The 20,893-nt window shown below is 42.3% G+C and overlaps 2 protein-coding genes across 7 annotated transcripts; both read right to left on the bottom strand.

Annotated features, from left to right (window-relative positions):
• Nucleotides 1–687: 687 nt before the first annotated feature.
• On the bottom strand, nt 688–9,305 carry LOC148648218 (protein spire homolog 1). 3 transcript variants are annotated; one of them, XM_088607521.1, is made up of 16 exons: nt 8,044–9,305; nt 7,735–7,766; nt 6,991–7,173; nt 5,844–5,969; nt 5,387–5,449; nt 5,126–5,290; nt 4,618–4,695; nt 4,395–4,524; nt 3,490–3,614; nt 2,883–2,946; nt 2,571–2,686; nt 2,177–2,275; nt 2,001–2,068; nt 1,682–1,709; nt 1,340–1,479; nt 688–1,194 (listed from the first exon to the last, which is right to left on the bottom strand). In XM_088607521.1, the coding sequence occupies exons 1-16, from the start codon at nt 8,294–8,296 to the stop codon at nt 1,026–1,028; spliced, it is 1,839 nt and encodes a 612-aa protein (XP_088463647.1). In that variant the 5' UTR covers nt 8,297–9,305; the 3' UTR covers nt 688–1,025. The 3 variants fall into 3 exon arrangements, 2 of the variants coding, with proteins under 2 accessions (XP_088463647.1, XP_088463648.1); XM_088607522.1 differs by having other exon boundaries at nt 2,571–2,641; XR_015926637.1 differs by lacking the exon at nt 1,682–1,709 and having other exon boundaries at nt 1,059–1,194.
• Nucleotides 9,306–9,432: 127 nt separating this feature from the next.
• cyld2 (cylindromatosis (turban tumor syndrome) 2) lies at nt 9,433–20,335 on the bottom strand. Of its 4 annotated transcripts, none has more exons than XM_088607514.1 (14): nt 20,224–20,335; nt 18,891–19,342; nt 18,599–18,725; nt 17,793–18,034; nt 17,063–17,231; nt 16,319–16,448; nt 15,778–15,885; nt 14,800–14,879; nt 14,577–14,643; nt 14,031–14,160; nt 13,472–13,580; nt 12,860–12,978; nt 12,311–12,515; nt 9,433–11,135 (listed from the first exon to the last, which is right to left on the bottom strand). In XM_088607514.1, exons 2-14 carry the CDS (start codon nt 19,299–19,301, stop codon nt 10,951–10,953), a joined length of 2,082 nt encoding a protein of 693 aa, XP_088463640.1. In that variant the 5' UTR covers nt 19,302–19,342; nt 20,224–20,335; the 3' UTR covers nt 9,433–10,950. The 4 variants fall into 4 exon arrangements, with proteins under 4 accessions (XP_088463640.1, XP_088463642.1, XP_088463643.1 ...); XM_088607516.1 differs by having other exon boundaries at nt 16,319–16,445; XM_088607517.1 differs by having other exon boundaries at nt 18,903–19,342.
• Between the last annotated feature and the right edge of the window lie 558 nt (nt 20,336–20,893).

Here is a 20,893-nt window from a genome sequence, read left to right as displayed (position 1 = left end):
TTGTTCGTAACGGTCTTGTGCTGCACTTGACAGCATGATGAGCTAAGGCAGTGTACAGGACACTCTTTCGCATACGGGCTGAGAAAAGACTCCACATGTGCTTGGAACCTTTCTTGAAGAGACTGGGTGGGTGGGGTAAAGGTAAAAGTTGCACATTTGGAATTCTCACAGAAACTGGAAGGCAGCAAGGCTAGAAAAAAAAACCAAGCACCAAATTAGTTTTACCAGACTCATCTGAACTGTTCCCCATTTCAGTCTCCTCAGGATAAACATTTTCAACACGTGCCATTAAAAACAAACTGCACCAGAGAGTTCTTAGCTAATAGCTCTGACTAAGGAGATACAATAGTAAAATCTCAGATAAGGAATTCTGTTAATATGCAGTGATAAGATGAAATGAAATTGTTTTGCAAAGGTCGGCTTTCAGCTGCTCGTTCAGAGAAAATCCTGTCAAAGACTGCACTGCAGCTTGAAGAAAAAGCTATGGGAGTATTAGCAGAATGAGATCTTCATTACACCGGAGTTCTCAAAGCTCTGCCCAGAAGCAGAGTCACAGTGGTAAATGCCTTGAATTATATAATGCCCAGCAAGGACTGACATGTACATGGATAAGAAGGCACCACTCAGTGAATAAAAGAGTAAATACATTAACAGCAATTAATCAGTGTCATAGATAAAATGGCAAAAGAGCAGAAAAATCACATTTATTTCAGACACAATCATATTAAAAACATTTAAAAAGCCTTATAAAACACTAAAGCTTGCGGGATGGGATGTTATGAACAAAACAACATGGGAAAAAAAATCAGAGCATGGAAAAATTTGTGCTTTTAAAAAAAGTGTCATGTGACTAGTGAGGAGTGTGTTGCACATATCAAAGAGGAAACGGAACAGTTCTACTTAGTGTGTGAAGCTGGTGGAGTTCAATTAGAAAGTGCTGAAGGTGGTGTAAGAGACAAGCCTTAGCAAAAAAAGCTTTGGGTGGGGAGAGGGGGGACAAGCTTAAACTGCATCTCCGAGAAGAATCAGATTTCTCTTGGCACTGGAGGAGCACGTAGACTGAGCACAGCATCACAGGCTTCAACGAGGAAGTTCTTGCACCTCACACAGATGTCTTTACTGTACCAGTCCTTCATTGCCAGTCTGTGCTGTGGGGCTGTTTTAATCACCCTTGATTCCAGGACCAGAGGAACTCTTTAGAAAAAAAGAAAAAGAAAAAAAGAGCTTAAATTCCTCTTGGCAGGTCTTAAAATCAGAATAAAAAGAGTGGCAGTTGAAAGCTATCAAAATATAGCAAAAGTAGAACTACTGGAATTGTTAGAGTGGCCATCTTTATTACCTGGTGCTATCCCAAGACCACCGCTCCTGCCAAAATGTGTTTTCAATGTCCTGGCCCATCAGCAGTGCTTCCTTAGTCACAACGATCTTCTTGAAGAAGCTCACTGGGAGATTCATGCACCACTTGTTGGGCAACAGCATCTGAAAACAGACAACAGCATCATAAAGCCCTTATTCTCACGTTGCGCTTCAGGGTGAACAGAGTGGAATAACAGAATCCCTGAGGTTCGGAAAGTCTTTTGCAAAGCAGTTGGCCATTAACAGCTTATTATCCCCAGAAGTGTGAGTGTTTAAGCTAGGGAAGGGGGTGGGGGGGTTAGGTTGCATTACAAAAAAACCTTACCTCAATACAACACTCTGGGCACACAACCCTGGAAAAATAAAACCGTTTGGCATCAGTATATACTACACAGCACGCACAGGGAATACAGACCCACTAATCTACCTTCTCAATACATTTTGCCAGAAAGGGCTTTTAAATGTTATATGGATCTCTTCAAGAAACTAAAACGTGTACAATTCTATGGTAGTTTTAGAGTATCCCAATACCTACTGGAGGGCCCCTAGTTTGCAGAAAACCCCATGCAGACATCTGGAGTACAATTCCAGAGTTTGTATTACCCTAACGTGAGACTGGTAGTGTTCACATTATAACAGCTTACCTGTTGCAAAAGTAGCAAGAATTATGCCAGGTAAAATATAGGCTCCTCTTCTGGCAACACGCACAGACCTGAAAAGGACACCAGGTTAATGGCATTAATCCAAATAAGAGAAAACTTTAAAAGAAGCAAAAAAATTCTAGAATGAGAGTATATACCACTTTCATTAAATAACTCACCCTCAAGTTAGTGTAGCTGTTGTAGGAGAGGTTCTGCAACCTCCCCATCTCTGCCTGACGCACCCTGATCACGTCTGCAATTGTAAGAGGCAAACAGACCTGCAGCATGAAACAGATATGGGGTCATGATGGCAGAGACAGACGGAAATCAAATATCTGAAACACAAACTGCAAAGGAAACAAGTTTCTGTATGTTCGACCTGTCATGCCAGATATTGAAATCTCCTTTTCCTTTCCTGTGCACTACCACCTTTTGGCACACACTCTTTAATCTACACCTACTGTAACTACGAACGATCCTGCTGAACCTCCCAGGAATTTCTAGTCCTTCTTTATTAATCATGGTTCCCAGGTTTGTTTTAATTGACCGCAAAAAAGTAAATGGAAACCCTACCTTTTTCTCGAGTTCGAAGCTGTCAAATGACTTGGACCTTTTCCTGTGTCCAGATGGGTTGCTCAGCAGATCTATCGGTGATGACGACAGCAAAGGGAAGAACTTCAGATCTCGATCTATGGGAAAATGTAATCACCTGGGAATTGCTTAGTTGAGACCCTATGCATACACTTGCCAAAAGAAAGATGAACAGACATCTATGCTTGCAAGCAAGCCGAGTTTACCCTTGACCAGATCCAAACTTTTGTTGGGGATGGGTTGGGGGAACACAATTATAGTCCACAAATGTTCCACACTACATCTAGCTGTTACCTGGTTTGTTGCTTGCGTTCTCACACAGCTTCTCATCACTGTTCTCCAAATACCTGCTGTCTTCCTGTCAGACAAAAGACTAGGTCAAGTCAGGAGTTAAACCACCAGACAGCTCCTCTCCTTCTCCTGCTGACGAGACTTCTGCATGACCTACATAAAACAACACTGGTTGAAGACGTCAATACTCTTTACAGGGCTACAGTGGCGAGCAGTACAGGAATGTGTAGAGGTGAATCAAGAGTTGCCAAGCAGAGGCAAAAGAAAATGTTAGAGCTGTAAGCCTTCTTCAGGTGTGTCTGGGGGATGAGGGGGAATGAGGACAAAGGAAATTATATTGGGTAGTGGAGTTGAAAATGGGGTGAAAAAGAGATGGAACACTAGGAGATCAATTCTAGAGGGCAATGTGGACAATTTCTGTTTGGAACAAGACTCCATTACCAAACTGTACTTTTATACTTTCTAGAATTTGCTTTAAAAAGATTTTACCCTTTCAAATCTCTTCAACTGAAACAGCAAGCGCTCATCACCTTCATACTTATAATTAGTTCCCCTTTACTAGAAAGCTTGCTGGGCGATATTATGCAGGGAAGATGTACAGGTTCCATACCTCAGACCCTGACTCCTTGAGATCTGGAGTGGGAATAGGCTTCAACAGGCAGAAGGAGTCATCAGAGAAAGAATCCTCATAAACAGACACTGAGATAACACAATTCGGTGGAGACGTATTGTTCTCTAGAAAAAAAAAGATACAACAGAAGAAAACATTAAGAGTAATGGTATAATATTTACCCAAACACACAATCTTCATATGCAAAATACACACCAAAAACAGTTTTTGTGAATTAAACACATTTCTGTGGTCAATCTGCACATAACTAAAAGAATAAGCAGACAAGGGACATAAGGTTGAGCAGCTGTTTACCAGTGTGATGGGAAAACTGCTTTTGTTTTACGATTCATTTATGGGAAGTGATTTTTACAGTTTGATTAGTGCGTAATGTATTTTCTGCTGCAGTGCAGTGAATGTCATGAGTAGTTTATACAGTACCTGTAGATAATGTCTTCGCAATTAACTAAACCAGATGATGGACTAACTAGTTAGCAGTGGAAGCAAATAAAATAAGTATTGGCACTTGTCAGCCCCACAGAGCTTAATCTGCTATCCAGTGATGACAGTCTTGAGCCAGAGCAGGCATTAACTGACTGTGACTGGAACTTCCTTACCAGTGTTGCACAACTGGCACAGTGCAACTAGGGTAAGTTGGGCATCAGTCAGCCAGAGTTCTCTCGGTTTTCTGCTCAGTGGTGGCCCTTGTAAAATTTGGGGCAACTGCAGGCTTGCAGAGGCATCAATCAGGGGTGCACTAATCCTCCAATGGGTACTAACTACACTGCAAGGCTCTGTGGAGTTTTCAGCACGAGGGAAAGACCATATTAGAGGAATGTCTACCAAGCCTCAATCCCTCTCTGCAATAAGGAGTCTTTAACAGATAGGCAGTGGAAGCACGATGCCTTGACAAGCTGCCCTCCTCCTGTGGGAGGACAATGGTTGCAGTTTGGCAGCAGATCGGATTTCTTCCATCAGCAGCTCATGGAGACTGGCTGCTTCCTTAGGACGCTTCTTTAATTTACGGTCCGATGCCTGAAGGAAATAATTAGGGAAAGATTGTATTGTGTTGCTTTGGGGAAATACATTTACAAGATATCTCCGGAAGCTTCCTGTCCATCAACTCACAGGCCTCAGTCTGGGGTTGGAACGAACAAAGTCCAGAAGAGCTTCATGGGGATCCCTTTTTGGCAGATTACCCACCGTCTGAAGGAGGAAAAGGAGTGGAAAATTCATATATACATATAGTCATATCGGAATTTTCTCATGTTGTATAGAGTTCCAATGTGCAACACATACTTTGTAAATGAAGTTTGTTTTCACAAGAAAAGAGTTCTTCTTTTGGGCTCCCAAGAATCTGCAGATTCTTATTCAGAGCACAGATTAAAATGTGGAGGACAGAAATTGTCTCTTTAAATATGGGCTCTCTCTGTCTCTCCTTAGCCAGCTATGACAACGATTACCCAAAGAGCAGCTAAAAACTAGAAAGCCCCTTCATTGTTAAATACTTCAGTCTCTTCACTGTGGTCTTTTACGGGCCAGGGTGGGTCTCTTCAACTTGCTGGACACTAGAAATGGCTGAGAAAACCTCTCTTAATGGCGTGGTCCTGTGTGTGGACACACGGTGCAAGCTCACCTTGACTTTGCGGAGAGTGTACCTCTTGGACTGAATATCACGCAGCAGCTGCTCATAAGGGGAGAGTGGGGCCTGAGCCGGCGCGGTGACGTTGCGACACTCCGACCTGGACTTCAGCCTCACACCTGTCCTCAGCTCTTCAATCACATGTTTCCAGGTGAAAACCTGCAAGTCACACCAACACCCACCATTGCTTCCCAAAACTGGATTGAAATTCCCAGTCTAATCCATTATATGTTAGGGAACCTTCCTCTTTCTTACCCAGTCTGTCGTAACAGGGGTTACAATGCTGCCATCCGATTTATTCACCAATTTCTGCAGAGTCTGGTGAGATTCAAAGCAATGGTGAAAGCTACGTATTCAACAGTGAAAGTATCCTCCTGCTATTATTCAGTTTCTAAAAAGACAGTGGAGCCTGAGACATAAGCACACTAGCCTATTGCTCTAATAGGATGGACACGCTAGATTTGAGCCATGTGAACAATACTAATGCACATAGAGTCATACACCCGGGAATTAATCAACGGCATCTGAAGGCTAGTATTTTGTATAAGTGTTGCACTTAATCTTCGTCAAGGACCAAAGTGAGAACCTCCTAGGAAAACTCAATATTTCAGTACTGAATGGGTGAATTTAACTGAAGCCCTGAAAATCTAGCCCCCGGAGATGAAGGTAAAAGCTTTAAGTACCAAAATGATGGATAACCTAGCAGTCTCACCTCCTTTGCATTCTGTATTTTTTGAAGATACCGGCAAATGTCTACAGTCTCTGCAAACAGTATGGAGCAGATGGCTCTGTAATGGTGTGCAGCCATAGCTGGGCTGTACAGGCGGGCCTCACAGACCTGCAACACATGCAGGAGACCAGTCACCTCTAACCATGCTGTATATTTCAGTGTAGACTGCACTGTCATTTCCATTTCCTGCCTGCAGCCAGTACTTCCATGCAAACTGCCCCACTGCTGAATGTCACCAACTAGGAATTCATTGAGCGAAAGGCTTGGAATGGAATGGATGAACAAAGGCTAGCTTCCCCTGCTCTAGGAACTTCTTCTTCTTCTTCACAGCCTTAGTCCCAGACTGTCCTGGGGTCAGCTGCTTTGGTTGCTCTTCTCCACTTGTCTCTGTCGAGCACATCTTCCTCACTCACTTCACATACCTCCATATCTTTTCTCACACAATCTATCCATCTCTTTCTAGGCCTGCCTCTTCCTCTGTTACCTTCCACCTCAAATTCCATTACCCTCTTTGTTACTTCCTCAACATCCCTCCTCATGATATGTCCATACCACCGTAACCTCGCCTCTCGCATCTTCTCAACCACATCCACCACCCTACATTGTTTACGGATTTCTTCATTTCCCCTGCTCTAGGAACGTCCTAATTATATTACTTGAAATCCTTTGTTTTCTCCAGCTCCTGCTGCTACAAGAGGAAGAAAACACCTTCAGCACAGACATTTCTAAAATTAGGGTAAGTAGAGGGACAGCATGACCAATTTAAATCTGTACAAGGAATGTACTGTATATTATAAATGTCCACAAACACCAATATGCACATATAATTATACTAATTTACATATGATGAATACTGTGGAGGGAAATCACAGTTAGAAAAAGTCCAAACACTGGTTTCCCATACAAGCAGCATCACTGGACAACCACAGAGGTACATGTTCTGGAAGTAAATTACATAAAAACCACCACAGGATTTCTACAGTAGCATGCAGAGGTAGCCACAGTTAAAACCCACTGCTCCTGCTGCAGCATATTTCCTACAGTGCTCAAGCACAGGTGTATACCTTCCTGGATCCAACTCTGCCGAGATGGGAATGAACGTTACAAATAGGAGTTGGAAGAACACCACCTGAATAACTTCAGAGAACGTGCAGACTGGCTGGAAAGGCTCCCCTGGTCTATTGTGGCTGGTGTCCAGTTTAGTCATTTGGCAGATGAGGATCTCCAGGGTCTCACTCAGGTCTCTCTCCACATTACTGCCTAAACCCCAGTCCAGGCAGGAGTAGATCATTCTTCCCAGAAAATCCACCATCTATAGAGGACAAGTGCAGAACAGCAGTTTTGGAGGTCTCAAGTGTGTTTGGAAAGAGTGGTGGACTTAGAGTATGGGTATTACTGTAGGAGGACTGCCTCACTCTCGGGAGAAAACTAATACCACCGTCCCAAAACCTACGCTCGCCATCCTTCACAGAATTTTTACTTCTGATAAAACTACTGCAGAGCAATACATCAAGAGAGGCATGTTGGCTCATACCAGTTGCACAGGTTTGACCAGGTTGGTGGAGTGAGTCAGTAGCCCATCAAATTTAGAGCCTACTTTCCTTAGTTATGGATTCAAAATTGCATGCCCAGCAATCAGGTTAAGACAACCCTGGCCCTTTACTGTAATATTCGTGTCCAGCATTCTTCACTGAATATCTTCCATGGTGCATCTTAGGTGAATCTAAAACCTACCAAGTTCTGGTACTTCTGGCCAGGGTTGCCTCCGCTTTGTTCACCCCCCAAAAAAAAAACTCATACTCATACTCATACCCATCATGTGTACACCGTATGAAAGCAGTGTCACAGATACTATTAAAGTCTCTGAACTTACATCATCTTCGGTCTGCAGCTCAAAAGATCCTTCTGAAACGGAATAAAACATTAAAGCCAGTACATTAAAGACCCCTCGCTGCTTCTTACGGTTAATCAGAAGATATTTGCCTTGCATTTGCGGGGAAAACTTAAAAAAAAAAGAATTCGCGGATGTGTGAAGACAATTTCTAAACGATTAGACTTGGAGATAATCGTAGAAGGTTATAACCTTAGACCCCGCTTTTTTTTTAAATGGGAACCAACGTTATTTGGTGAGCACAACACAATCTTGTTTTAACACATGCCAAACAATTACAAAAAATCATACTTATTCGTTCTTTTGTTTTTAGGACCACCGTCCCATCGTTCTTCAACAGTACGCTCTCCATGCCGGTGATCCAGGGTGCCTTCCACCTAGAGAGGTCCCCGCAGCCCTGCAGGCGCTGGCTCTGCACCATCAGGCTGCACAGCTGGTAGCAGAGGGCCCACGCCTGCTCCTCGCTCACGGGCTGGCCCTGCAGCTCCAGAATCTCGCTCAGAGAGATGTGGTAGCTATCGGAGAGGCACTTAGAATCCCCCATGCTTCTCCTGGCCTTCGCTTGTGTTTCGAGTAACTTTTTTGTTGTTCTCTAAGAGTATTTTCCTTTATTACCGGTGTTTAGTTTAACAGCAGGTCCCCACAAAACAAATCACTTACCCAACCAACCAAAGTTAGCACAAAGGGCATTTGTAACTAGAACCAGCGACTCAGCCTTTCCTAATTGTCTCAGTGTAATTAGGACCCCAGCGTTGCGCGGCACCGTATTTAGTTTTGGCCAATTAGCGCATCACGTTTGGTACTCACCTGTAGTAATACGGGAGGAAAATCGAGTCAGACTTTGGCATTGACAAAACTTTGACAAAGCATAACAAAAATTGTTTGCCATTGGCCATCCTTTAAAATTTGAGGCGTCCAAAGTTCCAGCTTTTGGAACGGTTCCTGACTTGCTGTGCACCTTTTTCGTTTCCATTTTCTACCAGAGACCATAATAGAAGGATAGGTACTTTGGAATAGCTAATATTATTTGAAATTAATGCTTCAGATATTTGGCTAGAAATGTCAGAAACCACTTAATTTTCTGCATTCCTCTAAAATGCTCGGAGAACAGATGATCCCAAACACTCTGAAAGAATGCGCACGTAATTCACCCACGAGCAGAACCCGGAGCGATCATCTCCTTGACTTGCAATTAATTGCCCAATACTACGTTAGCATTAAAGAAAACTAATCTTTGATTTATCTAGTCAAAGCCAAGTGGATGTTTGATTTCCCTGATTATTTTTATGTGTACAAAAATATCACGAATTTTATTACCACGGGCAGCCCTGTGTGTTTTAATCAAACAGGAAATCGTCGAATTAAGTTTGATCACTTTTATAAAAAATCGTTGGCAATGTTATACTGTCAACTTTCTAAACTACAAATATCAAAATCACACTTTCCTTCTAAGACATTGTCGTGTAAATGTTTTTTTTTATTGATTACATCAGTTTTAAATCACTTCAGAACGCTAAAAAACATTTAATATATTTGCAGTCTGTTTGGGTGAACTACGTGAGAATATAATGTTTGTTTAATATGAACTATGTTTGTGAGAATAGCAATGTTTGTTTAATATAACATTTCTGCAAATAAATGTATACAGTACATGTAGAAAATCAAATACAACAAAGGAGAAACACTTATAATTCTGTTTTATTATCCATTCTTCCAAGATTATCACAGTATTTGGCATCTTTAGAATCATTCCTTCATGTACCTCAATATACATTTTATACAGAATACAAAAATATTTAATTCTGTTATAATAATTGATTTCAGAACAAGGTATTTTACTTAAATGAATAGCTCTAATTCTTAAAAAAATAATTAGATTGCATTATGGAAACTCTTTAACTCTTTAATGCAACATTTGAAGAACTAAATGACTTAGGTTCCTAAGAGTATATCTCATCAAACAGAGACAGCATTGCACTTCACATTGTTGCAATGTAATTAGCTTATGGTCACCTATTACACCTTGAATTTCTGATTTCTCAAGCCTTATATTAAATACTGTTTCAGCTGAAAACTCTTTATGAGATCCAAACACAACCGTGAAACTAAAATAGTGCCTGGACTTTTAGCAAGCTTAGCATGTTACTACATGAAAGTGCATTTAAAACTGAGAACAAGAGGCGACTTTTACACAAAGAGTTGTGGGGGTCTGGAATAAGACAGCTGACAGAAGCTGTTCCATTGATGTGTTTCAAGTGGCTGGATAAGGCCCTCATATCAAACAGCTACTTAAAAACAAACAAGACAGGTAGACTGAATAACTGCCTCTCGTCTCTAAGCTTTGTTATGCAATTTTGTTCCTATTGAAAGTCTGTCTTCTATTTTTTATACAAATGGATCCATGTTATCATATACCATTTGGGTATAAATGTACAACTTATTTTTATCCCAGGGAAAAACTTCAAGAAATTTCATTTATTTAAAAAGAAAAAAATCTGGATTTAATGTAATAGAGCTAAATGTCAATGGAGGCACAAACAGACTGTTCAAATTACAGATGAGACAGAGGAAAAGTGTGAGATATGTGAAGCTAAGTGATAGTAGTGTTGGATAACTAATGCTGTTCAGTGCTAAGTGTCAAATAAAATTCTTCCTGAAGTCTAACACCATAATCACACAAATAAACACAACTACCAGCTGAAATTGACAAACCTGGTATCTAATGGTGGACATTTGTTTGCCAAGAGTTATTAATTAATGTCTGAAAGAGAACTCAAACCTTTGATTTAATCTTGTTTTCCATTTCTTTTCTTCATAGTTTCAGCAGGGATAATGTGCTGGACAGAATGATTTGATTTATCAGATATCTGTACAGTGAGAGGGCTGTACAGGTCTCTCAGATCTCTATGCATGTTAAGCTACTGGTACAGTGAGAGGGCTGTACAGCTCTATCAGATCTCTATGCATGTTTAGCTACCAGTACAGTGAGAGGGCTGTACAGATCTATCAGATCTCTATGCATGTTCAGCTATCTGTACAGTGAGAGGGCTGTACAGATCTATCAGATCTCTATGCATGTTCAGCTATCTGTACAGTGAGAGGGCTGTACAGATCTAACAGATCTCTATGCATGTTCAGCTACTGTATCTGTACAGTGAGAGGGCTGTACAGATCTATCAGATCTCTATGCATGTTCGGCTATCTGTACAGTGAGAGGGCTGGGCACTGATAGAAGCACATGTATGAGTCGCACAGCAGCCTCTTTACAAACTCATCAAGGTAACATAGGTCGAGTTTAGCCCAGTTTTCCTCAGGCTGCGAGAGAAAGTCACCCACTTGTGGACATGCCCTGATCTCTGGGATGTTGTAGCCATTTTCACCTCCTGCAAAGGGATTTCAAACATACAGAGAGAAAACGTGTCAATGTCAGCTTCTAAAATTGTTCTGTAAGTTCCAATATCTGTATTATGCAACGTTTGCACCAAGGAACAATGAAATATAGAATACCTGAACCCCAGACTACATTACCCATCAACACACATGACAGAGGATGAAGTTTCAAAACTGTGTCCATACAGACTTGTGTTCTTCCTCTTCTCCACACTGGGAATTAGTGTCTGCTGGTTTGTGTTGTCCTTTTTTCAATTTGTATATGTAGCAAATTTTACTGTCTAGTGATTTATATCGGACAACCATAGTTCATACTGACATTATATACAAATATCTATTTTACTTAAAGGTAAGTAATTCAATCAAACATCTAACAGAACAGAAACAGTTCTTACCAGCAGCCATATCACCCTGCAACTCACAACTGGCAACCCACTGAAGCTCAGCAGGTGTGAGCCTGGTCAGTACCTGGATGGGAGACCTCCTGGGAAAAACTAAGGTTGCTGCTGGAAGAGGTGTTAGTGGGGCCAGCAGGGGGCGCTCACCCTGCGGTCCATGTGAGTCCTAATGCCCCATGATAGTGACGGGGACACTATACTGTAAACAGGCGCCGTCCCTCGGATGAGACGTAAAACCGAGGTCCTGACTCTCTGTGGTCATTAAAAATCCCAGGGCGTTTCTCAAAAAGAGTAGGGGTGTAACCCTGGCATCCTGGTCAAATTTCCCCATTGGCCTTTACCAATCATGGCCTCCTAATAATCCTCCTCTATGAATTGGCTACATTACTCTGCTCTCCTCTCCACTGAGAGCTGATGTGTGGTGAGCGTTCTGGCGCACTATGGCTGCCGTCGCATCATCCAGGTGGGGCTGCACATTGGTGGTGGTGGAGGGGAGTCCCCATTACCTGTAAAGCGCTTTGAGTGGAGTGTCCAGTAAAGCGCTATATAAGTGTAAGCAATTATTATTATTATTATTGAAATGACTAGGTAAGCCATATGTTCAGTCCAAACATATGTCAACATAGTTTAACACCCCTATTATTCTATCCAGCTCACTAGGCCACCGGAGTCCATAAATCTTCCAGACCAAAGGCAACACTGTAGTTCAGACCTGTTCCTTTACCAGCTTGCAATAACTAAGAACAGAAAGGCCGGAGGAGAAGTCTCACCACAGCGGTCGGCCATGCTGTCGAAGAAGAGCCAGGAGTCCCTGCCGCTCCCGTACTTTACGAAGGACACGTAGTGGCTGGTCTCGATGCACAGCACAGCAAAGAGCTCCAGCTTCAGCCTCGGCACTGGGTCACCCTCCCTGAGGCAAGCCGGGTAGCAGATCCCCCGGGGCCTGTGGTCCTGTCGCAGCCGGTGAGCGTGGACCTGACACGGAGACGAGACTCCCAGCGCATTTCAGCACTGCCCACATCCTAGCCCACTGTGCTCCCAACCGCCCACCACTGGGCCCTTGGCGTAACAATAGGATGTGCTGCCACGACTGGGAGGCGATGTGCAGACACACCAGGCAGCAGGAAATGAAGACAGGACTAGGTAAGACAGGCGTTTCAGAAAGCTCTTGGACAGGGACAGGCACTGAATTCAGCGAATGGGGCCAGGAACGGAGCAATCCCATTGACAAACAAAAAGCTGATCAGAAATAGGAACCGAGTATAACAGTATCTGAAGAACAAATGAGCCCAAACACATGACCGACGGCCACAGCTCACCTGTTTCTCGCAGAGGTTGCAAAACTGCTTGATCCTCCCAGGCATGAGCTTGGGGTCCCTCAGACAATCGTAGCACTCCAGCTCCGCCAGCTTCCCACAGAGAAAGCACTCTCGCGGGTCTGGGAGGAGGCAGGACAAGAGGGACTCTTCAGTGGAACTATTTGCCTTCTGCCTTCTAGACTATTTATCTCCCTCTGTGGACTAGACCCGACCTTTTCATTAAAAATCTACTTGACCATAATGCAAAAAAAGACATACAGTCCTTTATTTAATCATTTTGTCTGATGGGTTGCTGGAGTGTGAAACTCAAGTCACCCTGGCTTCTTTCAATTGGCTCGTAACTACCAAACGGGCCAGATGGACTAAATGTTCTTAAAGCTTTTGTGCCCTCCTCAATCATCTTACAGTTCGACAATCACCACCAGATCGGTTTGGAGGCCTGAGACTCACTCCTAAGGTTGTTTAAAATAAGAAACATCATCAGCCAGGTGTTTTTAGAGTATACTTTTGTGTCTATGATTTATAAGATAAGCTGTAGAGACGTATTATAGTGTCATTGAAAATACTGTATAAGCCTATGTTATAGGCTATAGAGCAGATGAGCACACTTACTGTTATGTATAAGATCTGTAATATCCAGCTCTGTTGATGGAATGATTTGAGGAAACATTTTGTACTTTTTTCCAAACCTTGGCATCTGGATAATCAAGCAGGACGGGATCTAGAGTGAACGAATGAATTAATGAATGAATTACGTATTTGAACTTTCAGAGTTAATTAGTTGATTCTAGCTCCAGCAAGGCCATTTCAACTGCATGCCTGCTGTACTAATTACATTGTAGGCTAAAGCAGTAAAGCAGCACTGCAGTAGTAGCTTTGAACATAGACACTGTAAAAGCCCACAGAAATACATAACCCAAGCACTGTTTACATTTTTTAGTCTATGATATATCCACTTTAACGAACACTTTCTGATACCTGAAACATGTTCTTTTAGATGGAGCCTACTGTGTTTTAAGTGTGAAACATGTTTTTCTAATGGCCTAACTGTTTTCAACTGTTTTCTGTTCAGAGGTTCTGGATCTTCCGCTTTGCTTCCGAGATGCTAGATGTTGTCAGAATGTTTCATGCAGGTTGATCAACTTGAACGGATGGCACCCACAGAGCTTACCTCTTGGAACTTGAGATCGCAGGCCAAAAAGGAGGTCTCGAGCAGCTGCTGCACAGTGGGTGTGCTCGCCACCTGTTCCTTTTCCAGGATGATCTGGAAGGTATAGGAATCCTGGGTCTTACCATTCGACCTGAAAAACACGGTGTGTTTCAAGCACATCAATGTATTATGTCCCAGTGTCATGATTTTGTCTGTTCTATATTTATGCAAATGATTTTCTAACAACAGTAATTAAATGGCATTGACATAGTATCCTTTTAAAGACTGATCTGAATTATAAAGATCATAAAAATATATTTAAAACACAAGAACCTAGTTTTAGCCTACAAAAAATAAGAGCCCTCTTAGATTTTAGGGAGAAAATCCATTTTAAAGTTGACACATACACTTGAGACATGGAAGAAGAAAATGAGGAAGCACATAGACTACTGTACAATAACATATACTGTAACCTGCACCTTGCTAGCTATCAGAGAAATAAAAGTAGTGAATATTCTATGATATTTTGCAGAGGAATCTATTGTAAAATGTAGTTTTGTTTCATACCTGATCTTCAGCAGTGGGTCTACAGACAGGACCTGATGCAGAAGAGTACTGATGAACTCCTCTGGGTCTGAGGGGAAGTGATGACAACAATGAGCACAGCCCAAGGTTTCATCCTGCGCTGAGTGCAGAGACTTGCAGAATTATGAAAAATGAGTGTTTGCACAGAATTGAGAAATAATAAAACAGAAACGGGTGTAATGAGACAAGAAGACTGTGGTATTACCTTTTTCTTCACAGAGGAATGAACTGCATCCTAGCAGCTTTCTGAAGTTCATCACATTCTCAGCAGGAACAAAGCCCTGTCTGGGATTGGAATTGTGTCAGTTTCACCCAAACCACTTTGATTTATTATGCTGTGTTTATTCTTGCATTTAATCAAACAGCAGAAATCACGTTTTTAAAAATGTGTACTAATGTAAACAACAAATCTATGTGAAGAATATGCATCCATATCTAACTGGAATTTACTTTGAATCCAAATTGAATTATGGAATTTCAAATTAAATGGAAATGATCAGTGGAACATCAAAACAAAATAAATGCTTTTATCCAAACTGACATACATTTATAATAATAATTGCTTACACCTATATAGTGCTTTTCTGGACACTCCACTCAAAGTGCTTTACAGGCAACTGGGACTCCCCTCCACCACCACCAATGTGCAGCATCCACCTAGATGATGTTTGCAGCTATTTGTACAACTGCATATTTTACTGGAACAATTCAGATGAAGTGCCTCCCTCAAGGGCAGTGTCTCATCTGGGATTTGAACCCACAGCCCTGCAGTTATAGATGCAGAACCCTAACCACCCTTCCACACTGCTGCCTTTGTTCTCTAATGACCACAGTCAGTCCCAATCTTTCAAATGCAATAATGCGTACACAGATGAAAGCTGTTGCGTCCAGATGTGATTTTTTCCCATTGTGCTCAGTAAATAAAAGTAAACTTCTCGAACAAGCCCTTTTGTTTCTAAAAAGCCAGAGAAAGGTCATCTTGTTGACTGCAGACCACTTGTGATATTTTGTAGAGATTTATAGAAAAAGAAAAAAACCAAAGGAATTATACTCATCATCATTCGCATCTACAGTATGATTCATAACCTTCTTACAAGAGTCATGAAACCAAGGACAGATATTGCACTAGGAGTTTGTTAACTGTGTATTAAATCTGCTGTCACTATTATCAGGTTGAGTTTACCTCCTCAGCTGGTTGACGATATCCTTCCTCAGTATGTTCTGGATGTGTCCCTCAGTGCCAGCAGGACAGTGCAACACACTATCCAGAGCCATGGATGAAGTGAACACACTGAAAAGGCACAGGTAGCAAGAGACCTCCATTAGTTAAACTGATTTTCCTAAAATTCCCCCATGTTTTTGGTGAAATGCCCATTATCGTGAGCCCTAAGCTTCAAGTGCGTGTTGTTTTACCACACTGTTGCACAGTGACCAGTGCCTGCACAAACCAGCACCAGATTGCAACCTCGGACATATTACAAAAAATCATCTGGAGTCCATTTTAGAGTAGATTGGGCTAACTGAATACACGTGCATGTTTTTCATGCCTCTAGAACAATCATTTAATTTGATTTGCAGTCAAAGTAGAAAAAGATGTCCAATTAAAAAAGTATTTTCAACACTGATCACCATATGTTGCAGTATAAAACATAAATAAGGGTCTGTAAAGCATGTGACGAGATTAATCCAATCCCCACATGAGAATCCTTGTGAAAGTAACTGACCTGAAAAGAGACGCATCAAGGTAGCAGGAGTTAAAGTGTCCCTGAATGCCTCTCATCCTGCCTTCCAGCAGTGACAGCACTTCTGATTCGCGTAAAGGGGGAATGTCTTCATCAGCCTCTTTACCACCTGCTGGGCACACACAGAGAACACCTCTGCATCAGCACCTCAGACAGAAAGGTTCAGCAGCTGCCACCTAAGTGGCAATTTGGTCACCAGGAGAGGAAGAAGGAAACCGAAAAGCAAAAGGGAGACAGGAAGATGACGAAGGAGAAAACGAAGACAAAGATGGAAAAAAAGGTGGAGGTATTTTTATTGTTTTTTTTTAACAGTGAAATTTTAGCTTTTAAAATGGTGATTTAAAAGTATTTTCTAAATCAGACAGACTAACGCATATCTATCAAGTATAACGACACAAACCTGCCTAGGTCCCCAAGTAAACGAGGAATGACAACAAGCCATCTGCTCTTTGAGATTTTGTTAGCATTGCCGCTGCACAGTGCTGGGAACCTGGGTTCAGTTCCTGGGATGCTATCTGTGTGGAGTTTGCATATTCTTTCAATGTTTGCCTGGGTTCCCTCCAGGTACTGAAGTTCAAAGACTTAACCTAAGCTAATTAATTAGCTACTGGGAAAACTGGCCCAGGGTGTATCTTGTCTTGTGCTCATTGCTTGCTGGACTCCAGCTCCAGCTGCCCCGCAACCCTGCAGTGGATAAATGGTTAGAAAGTGGATGGATGGCATCACCTAGATGTGGTTCATAGCGTGGCAGAGTTTCCTTGTAGGGAGGTAGGGGTAGAAACCTGCTGTCTGGAAAGCAGTTCTTCAGGATGACAAACATGGCTTTGTTTCCATTGCAGGTGAAGTACCGCTGAGCCCCAAATCTGCCGTCTGAACAGCCTTTCATTTCATAATCCTGTGGCGATGTAGATCACATCTTTTCAGTACAGAAACACATTTACAACTCACAGAAGACAGAATAACAGAAAATACAGAGATATGTCCAAACGGTGGCTCTGTGGCTAAGGATCTGCGCCTGTGGCTGGAAGGTTGCCAGTTCAAATCCCGCGGCCGGCAGAGGAATCCTACTCCATTGGGCCCCTGAGCAAGGCCCTTAACCCCAACTGCTCCAGGGGCGCTGTACAATGGCTGACCCTGCGCTCTGACCCCAAGCTTCTCTCCCTGTCCCGTGTGTCTTTGTGTCTCATGGAGAGCAACCTGGGGTATGCGAAAAGATCTTATCTAAACATCAGACTGATTTATGTGGACAAAACAGGAAATATTTTTGTTTTTTTAAATAAGGTGGATGAAGTGCATATAATAATGAAAATGTAAAAACCCATCACTGTTACATTATATGAGTCTGGGTAGCCCATGAGGGTTTATGAACAGATCACAGTAGCACTGAAGCCCAAAACAGCTCATTTAATGCCCAGTGCAGAGGCCCAGCCTGGAGTGGTTCCGCTGTGGCACTCACCAGTTCGACCCCTGCCCAGGGATGGTTCTTGCCTTCAGGGGTCCCGATCCATCGTACTACTCCATACACCATGGCCCCGTTTCCGGCCGGAATCTCCACCATGGAGCCCACCTCCAGCGAGGGGTGCGGTGTCAGTGCTGGGCCAGGGTCCGAGGTGATCGGGGGGCTCCTACCTGCCTGCACTCCCCTGACTTGCAACTTCAAACCCGAGTCAGACCCCGAGTAATCCTTCACGTTAGAGGCTACAGGGGACAGAAACAGCAGCACGTCTTCGATAGTCTGCGCAATTCGCAGGACAGCCCTGAAACTGTCCAACACATCATCACGTGAGTCTTCTGCTTCCGAACAGGCTGGCCCTCAATCTTCCTTGATTAACCATCTCTATCTGTGAGCGTCTTTTCAGTTTTTACACTAACCCAACACAAGTGTCTGCTGGTCCAGCAGAGCTCTCGGTTACTTAACACAAAACCTCACTAGACTGAGAATTGGCTTAGTTAGAATGCCCCCCTTGATTTCAACTGCTAATGTGTTGAATATTTCAAGTTACTTATAAAGGTAAACAGTTAATTAAGAGCTTGGCTAGCAAAGCCACTCCACAAACACTTGGGTCACAAGATTATGAAGGAGTATTAAAGAAATATAGTACTGTATAAGATAATGAGCCCATCTGTATTTTACATTAATTACAAATCAAGCTTTACTGGAACATTACCTCATACTAAATCTACATAGCACAAAATCAGGACAGCTGACAAAGCTACACAAAAGATTTCTATTGGCTGAAGCGACGCAATATAGAAAACCACCTTCCAGTTGGTTCTTCAAGCAGAGAAGTGCATTTCGTGGAGAATCAATTACGACATCGACAATATCTCCTGCGCCGCACAAAATAGGAGAGACTTCCTTCTTGCAAGGTTGTTTTTTCTCTGGGTCCTAAAACCAAATGTAAGATAAAAAAAAGTTTGTATACAGACATATCTGAGGTACCTTTTTTTCTTGCTGTAACACCCTTTGAGAAGCGCGACATAAAATAAAGTCTGTTATTATTACAGAAGTGCTCTGCTGCAATCCACCCAATCGATCGTCACCAACACCCACCATAAGTTTCACCTCAAACACTCGCATCCTGAGCTCCCCGCTGGCCTCGTGCTTCACAAGCTCCACCACGGCCTTCACCACCCCTGTCCGCTGCTCCTTCTTCTGCTGAACCACCACCACGTCGCCCTCCGCCAGCCCGCAGATGGCCCGGAACAGCTCCGCCCTCTGCAGCAGCTGCAGCCTCTTCCCGGGGGCAGAGACCCGGAGCAGCAGCTGAGCCTCCAGTGCAGACAGCAGCCTCACGTTCTCCTTCTTCAGCTTCTGAGTGCCCTTGGTGTCGAAGACAGGGCCTTGCACCTCGTCCTGGGACTCACTCTCTATGCGGCCTATGCTGCCCTTGGAAAAGCTCCCTGGCTTGGGCTTCGCCTTCATGACAATGAAGTACTTCTCTTCCTCTGATCTGGAATCCATTATCGCCAACCAAGATGGCGTCTTTGCAGATGTCTGTCGTCCTGTTAAAAACATTGACCGTTCATCACATGCCTGTGCTCACACATTTTCTATGAACTGTATAACTGTGGTAAGGCAGAACTGTGGCAGGATACGTTAGAATGAACATGATAGACATGTTTTGAGATCAGTCATTTGGCAAATTAAAAGTTGGCCTCTACTGATTTACTGAACTAAATGTTCTCTCATTTGAAACAGAACATCAAGGGGGCGCTGTCAATGCAAGATTCTTTCCAGTCCAGCTGGTTTTGAGAAGAAAGTATTTGTTGTCAAGTGCACATCAACTGAATTATTTTCTAAATATTTCACTCTCGCCACCACTGAGTGGCAGAACCTGTCAGACAGATCTGCTTACTAAGCAGCTTTCATTGCATACATAAAATTCATTTCTTAACCTAAAGAGACTTTTCAAAAAGAGCTACAGTAAGTATGCATTAAAGGATCAGGGGAGATTCCTAAACCTTTCTTTTCAGGGTTTGTGCATTACCCAATGAATCAAAGCTGTGAATTCTTAACAGAAATTATAAAGCAAAAAGAAATCCACATTCGACCAGTAGAAATAGGAAAACAACGTACAGTGCATTTTTACTGCATGCAGCATGATACCACCATCCCTAGTCCCTGCTGATGTTTCTGTTTGTTTCTGCAGTGCTGAAAAGGAAGAAACTTGCAACTTCGAAACTTCAGACGCTCAATATTGCAGAACAATCCTCATTTGCAAGTCTTCAAAAGCTCGAACTCCGACCCCAACTTTTAATATGATCTATATCTGCCATTCTGTTTTGTTTTATAAATTCATAATTGAACTGTTAACTGATTTAGATAAGCATCTTCACTGAAACATAAGACACCCAAAACGCAAGAACACTATTACCGAACTTACTGAGTTCCTGATGTTCTCCCCAGTTATTGTTTCATTTTGTTTCCATGTTTAGTCTGAGCAGATCAGGAAGTTATGACCGAGCTCAACTTTCACCTCACCTGTTTCAGGGACCGTCTTCAAAGTGACGCCGTTGTGAAATAAATGATCCATGAACTGAGGTTGAAGGAAAGTTAACGTTAAAAGACGTTTTTAGTATAATTTCATGTTTTATTCATGATGTTGTTTAACAATTTGGAACAACAGTTATAAATATTAGAAGATTAATTTCTATTCTGATATCGAGTAATTTTGTCCTTACTCATGGGAAAAGCACATTTGGTATCCATTTTATTTCAGCAAAAAGATGTATATTAGGTCTGATAACCACGGCGCTGTAACTCCAACGTGCGTAGTGTTTACTAGGACGTAAAAGTAATTTTGCTTAGTGCAACAAAATGAATAACAAAATAAAATTTGGACAATATGAACCGATTATACGTTGATCTTTAAAAACATTAACATTTTTCAAGATAAAGAAGTTCATAAAGCAAAGATTAATCGCAAACCCTCCAAATACAATTTGATTTATCTAAATCCAGATTGCAACGGGTGGTTTGTAGTTCTGTTTTAGGAAACATTTTTCTACGGAATAAAGCTTGCTCGTATATTCAGTTGTTGTGAAGCCATTGTA

Source organism: Lepisosteus platostomus, chromosome 15 (genome assembly GCF_059453375.1).
Source record: "Lepisosteus platostomus isolate fLepPlt1 chromosome 15, fLepPlt1.hap1, whole genome shotgun sequence".
Classification (NCBI taxonomy): Eukaryota; Metazoa; Chordata; class Actinopteri; order Semionotiformes; family Lepisosteidae; genus Lepisosteus; species Lepisosteus platostomus.
The sequence above is the reverse complement of the archived record's forward strand: the minus strand, read 5'-3'. Positions and strand labels throughout refer to the sequence as shown.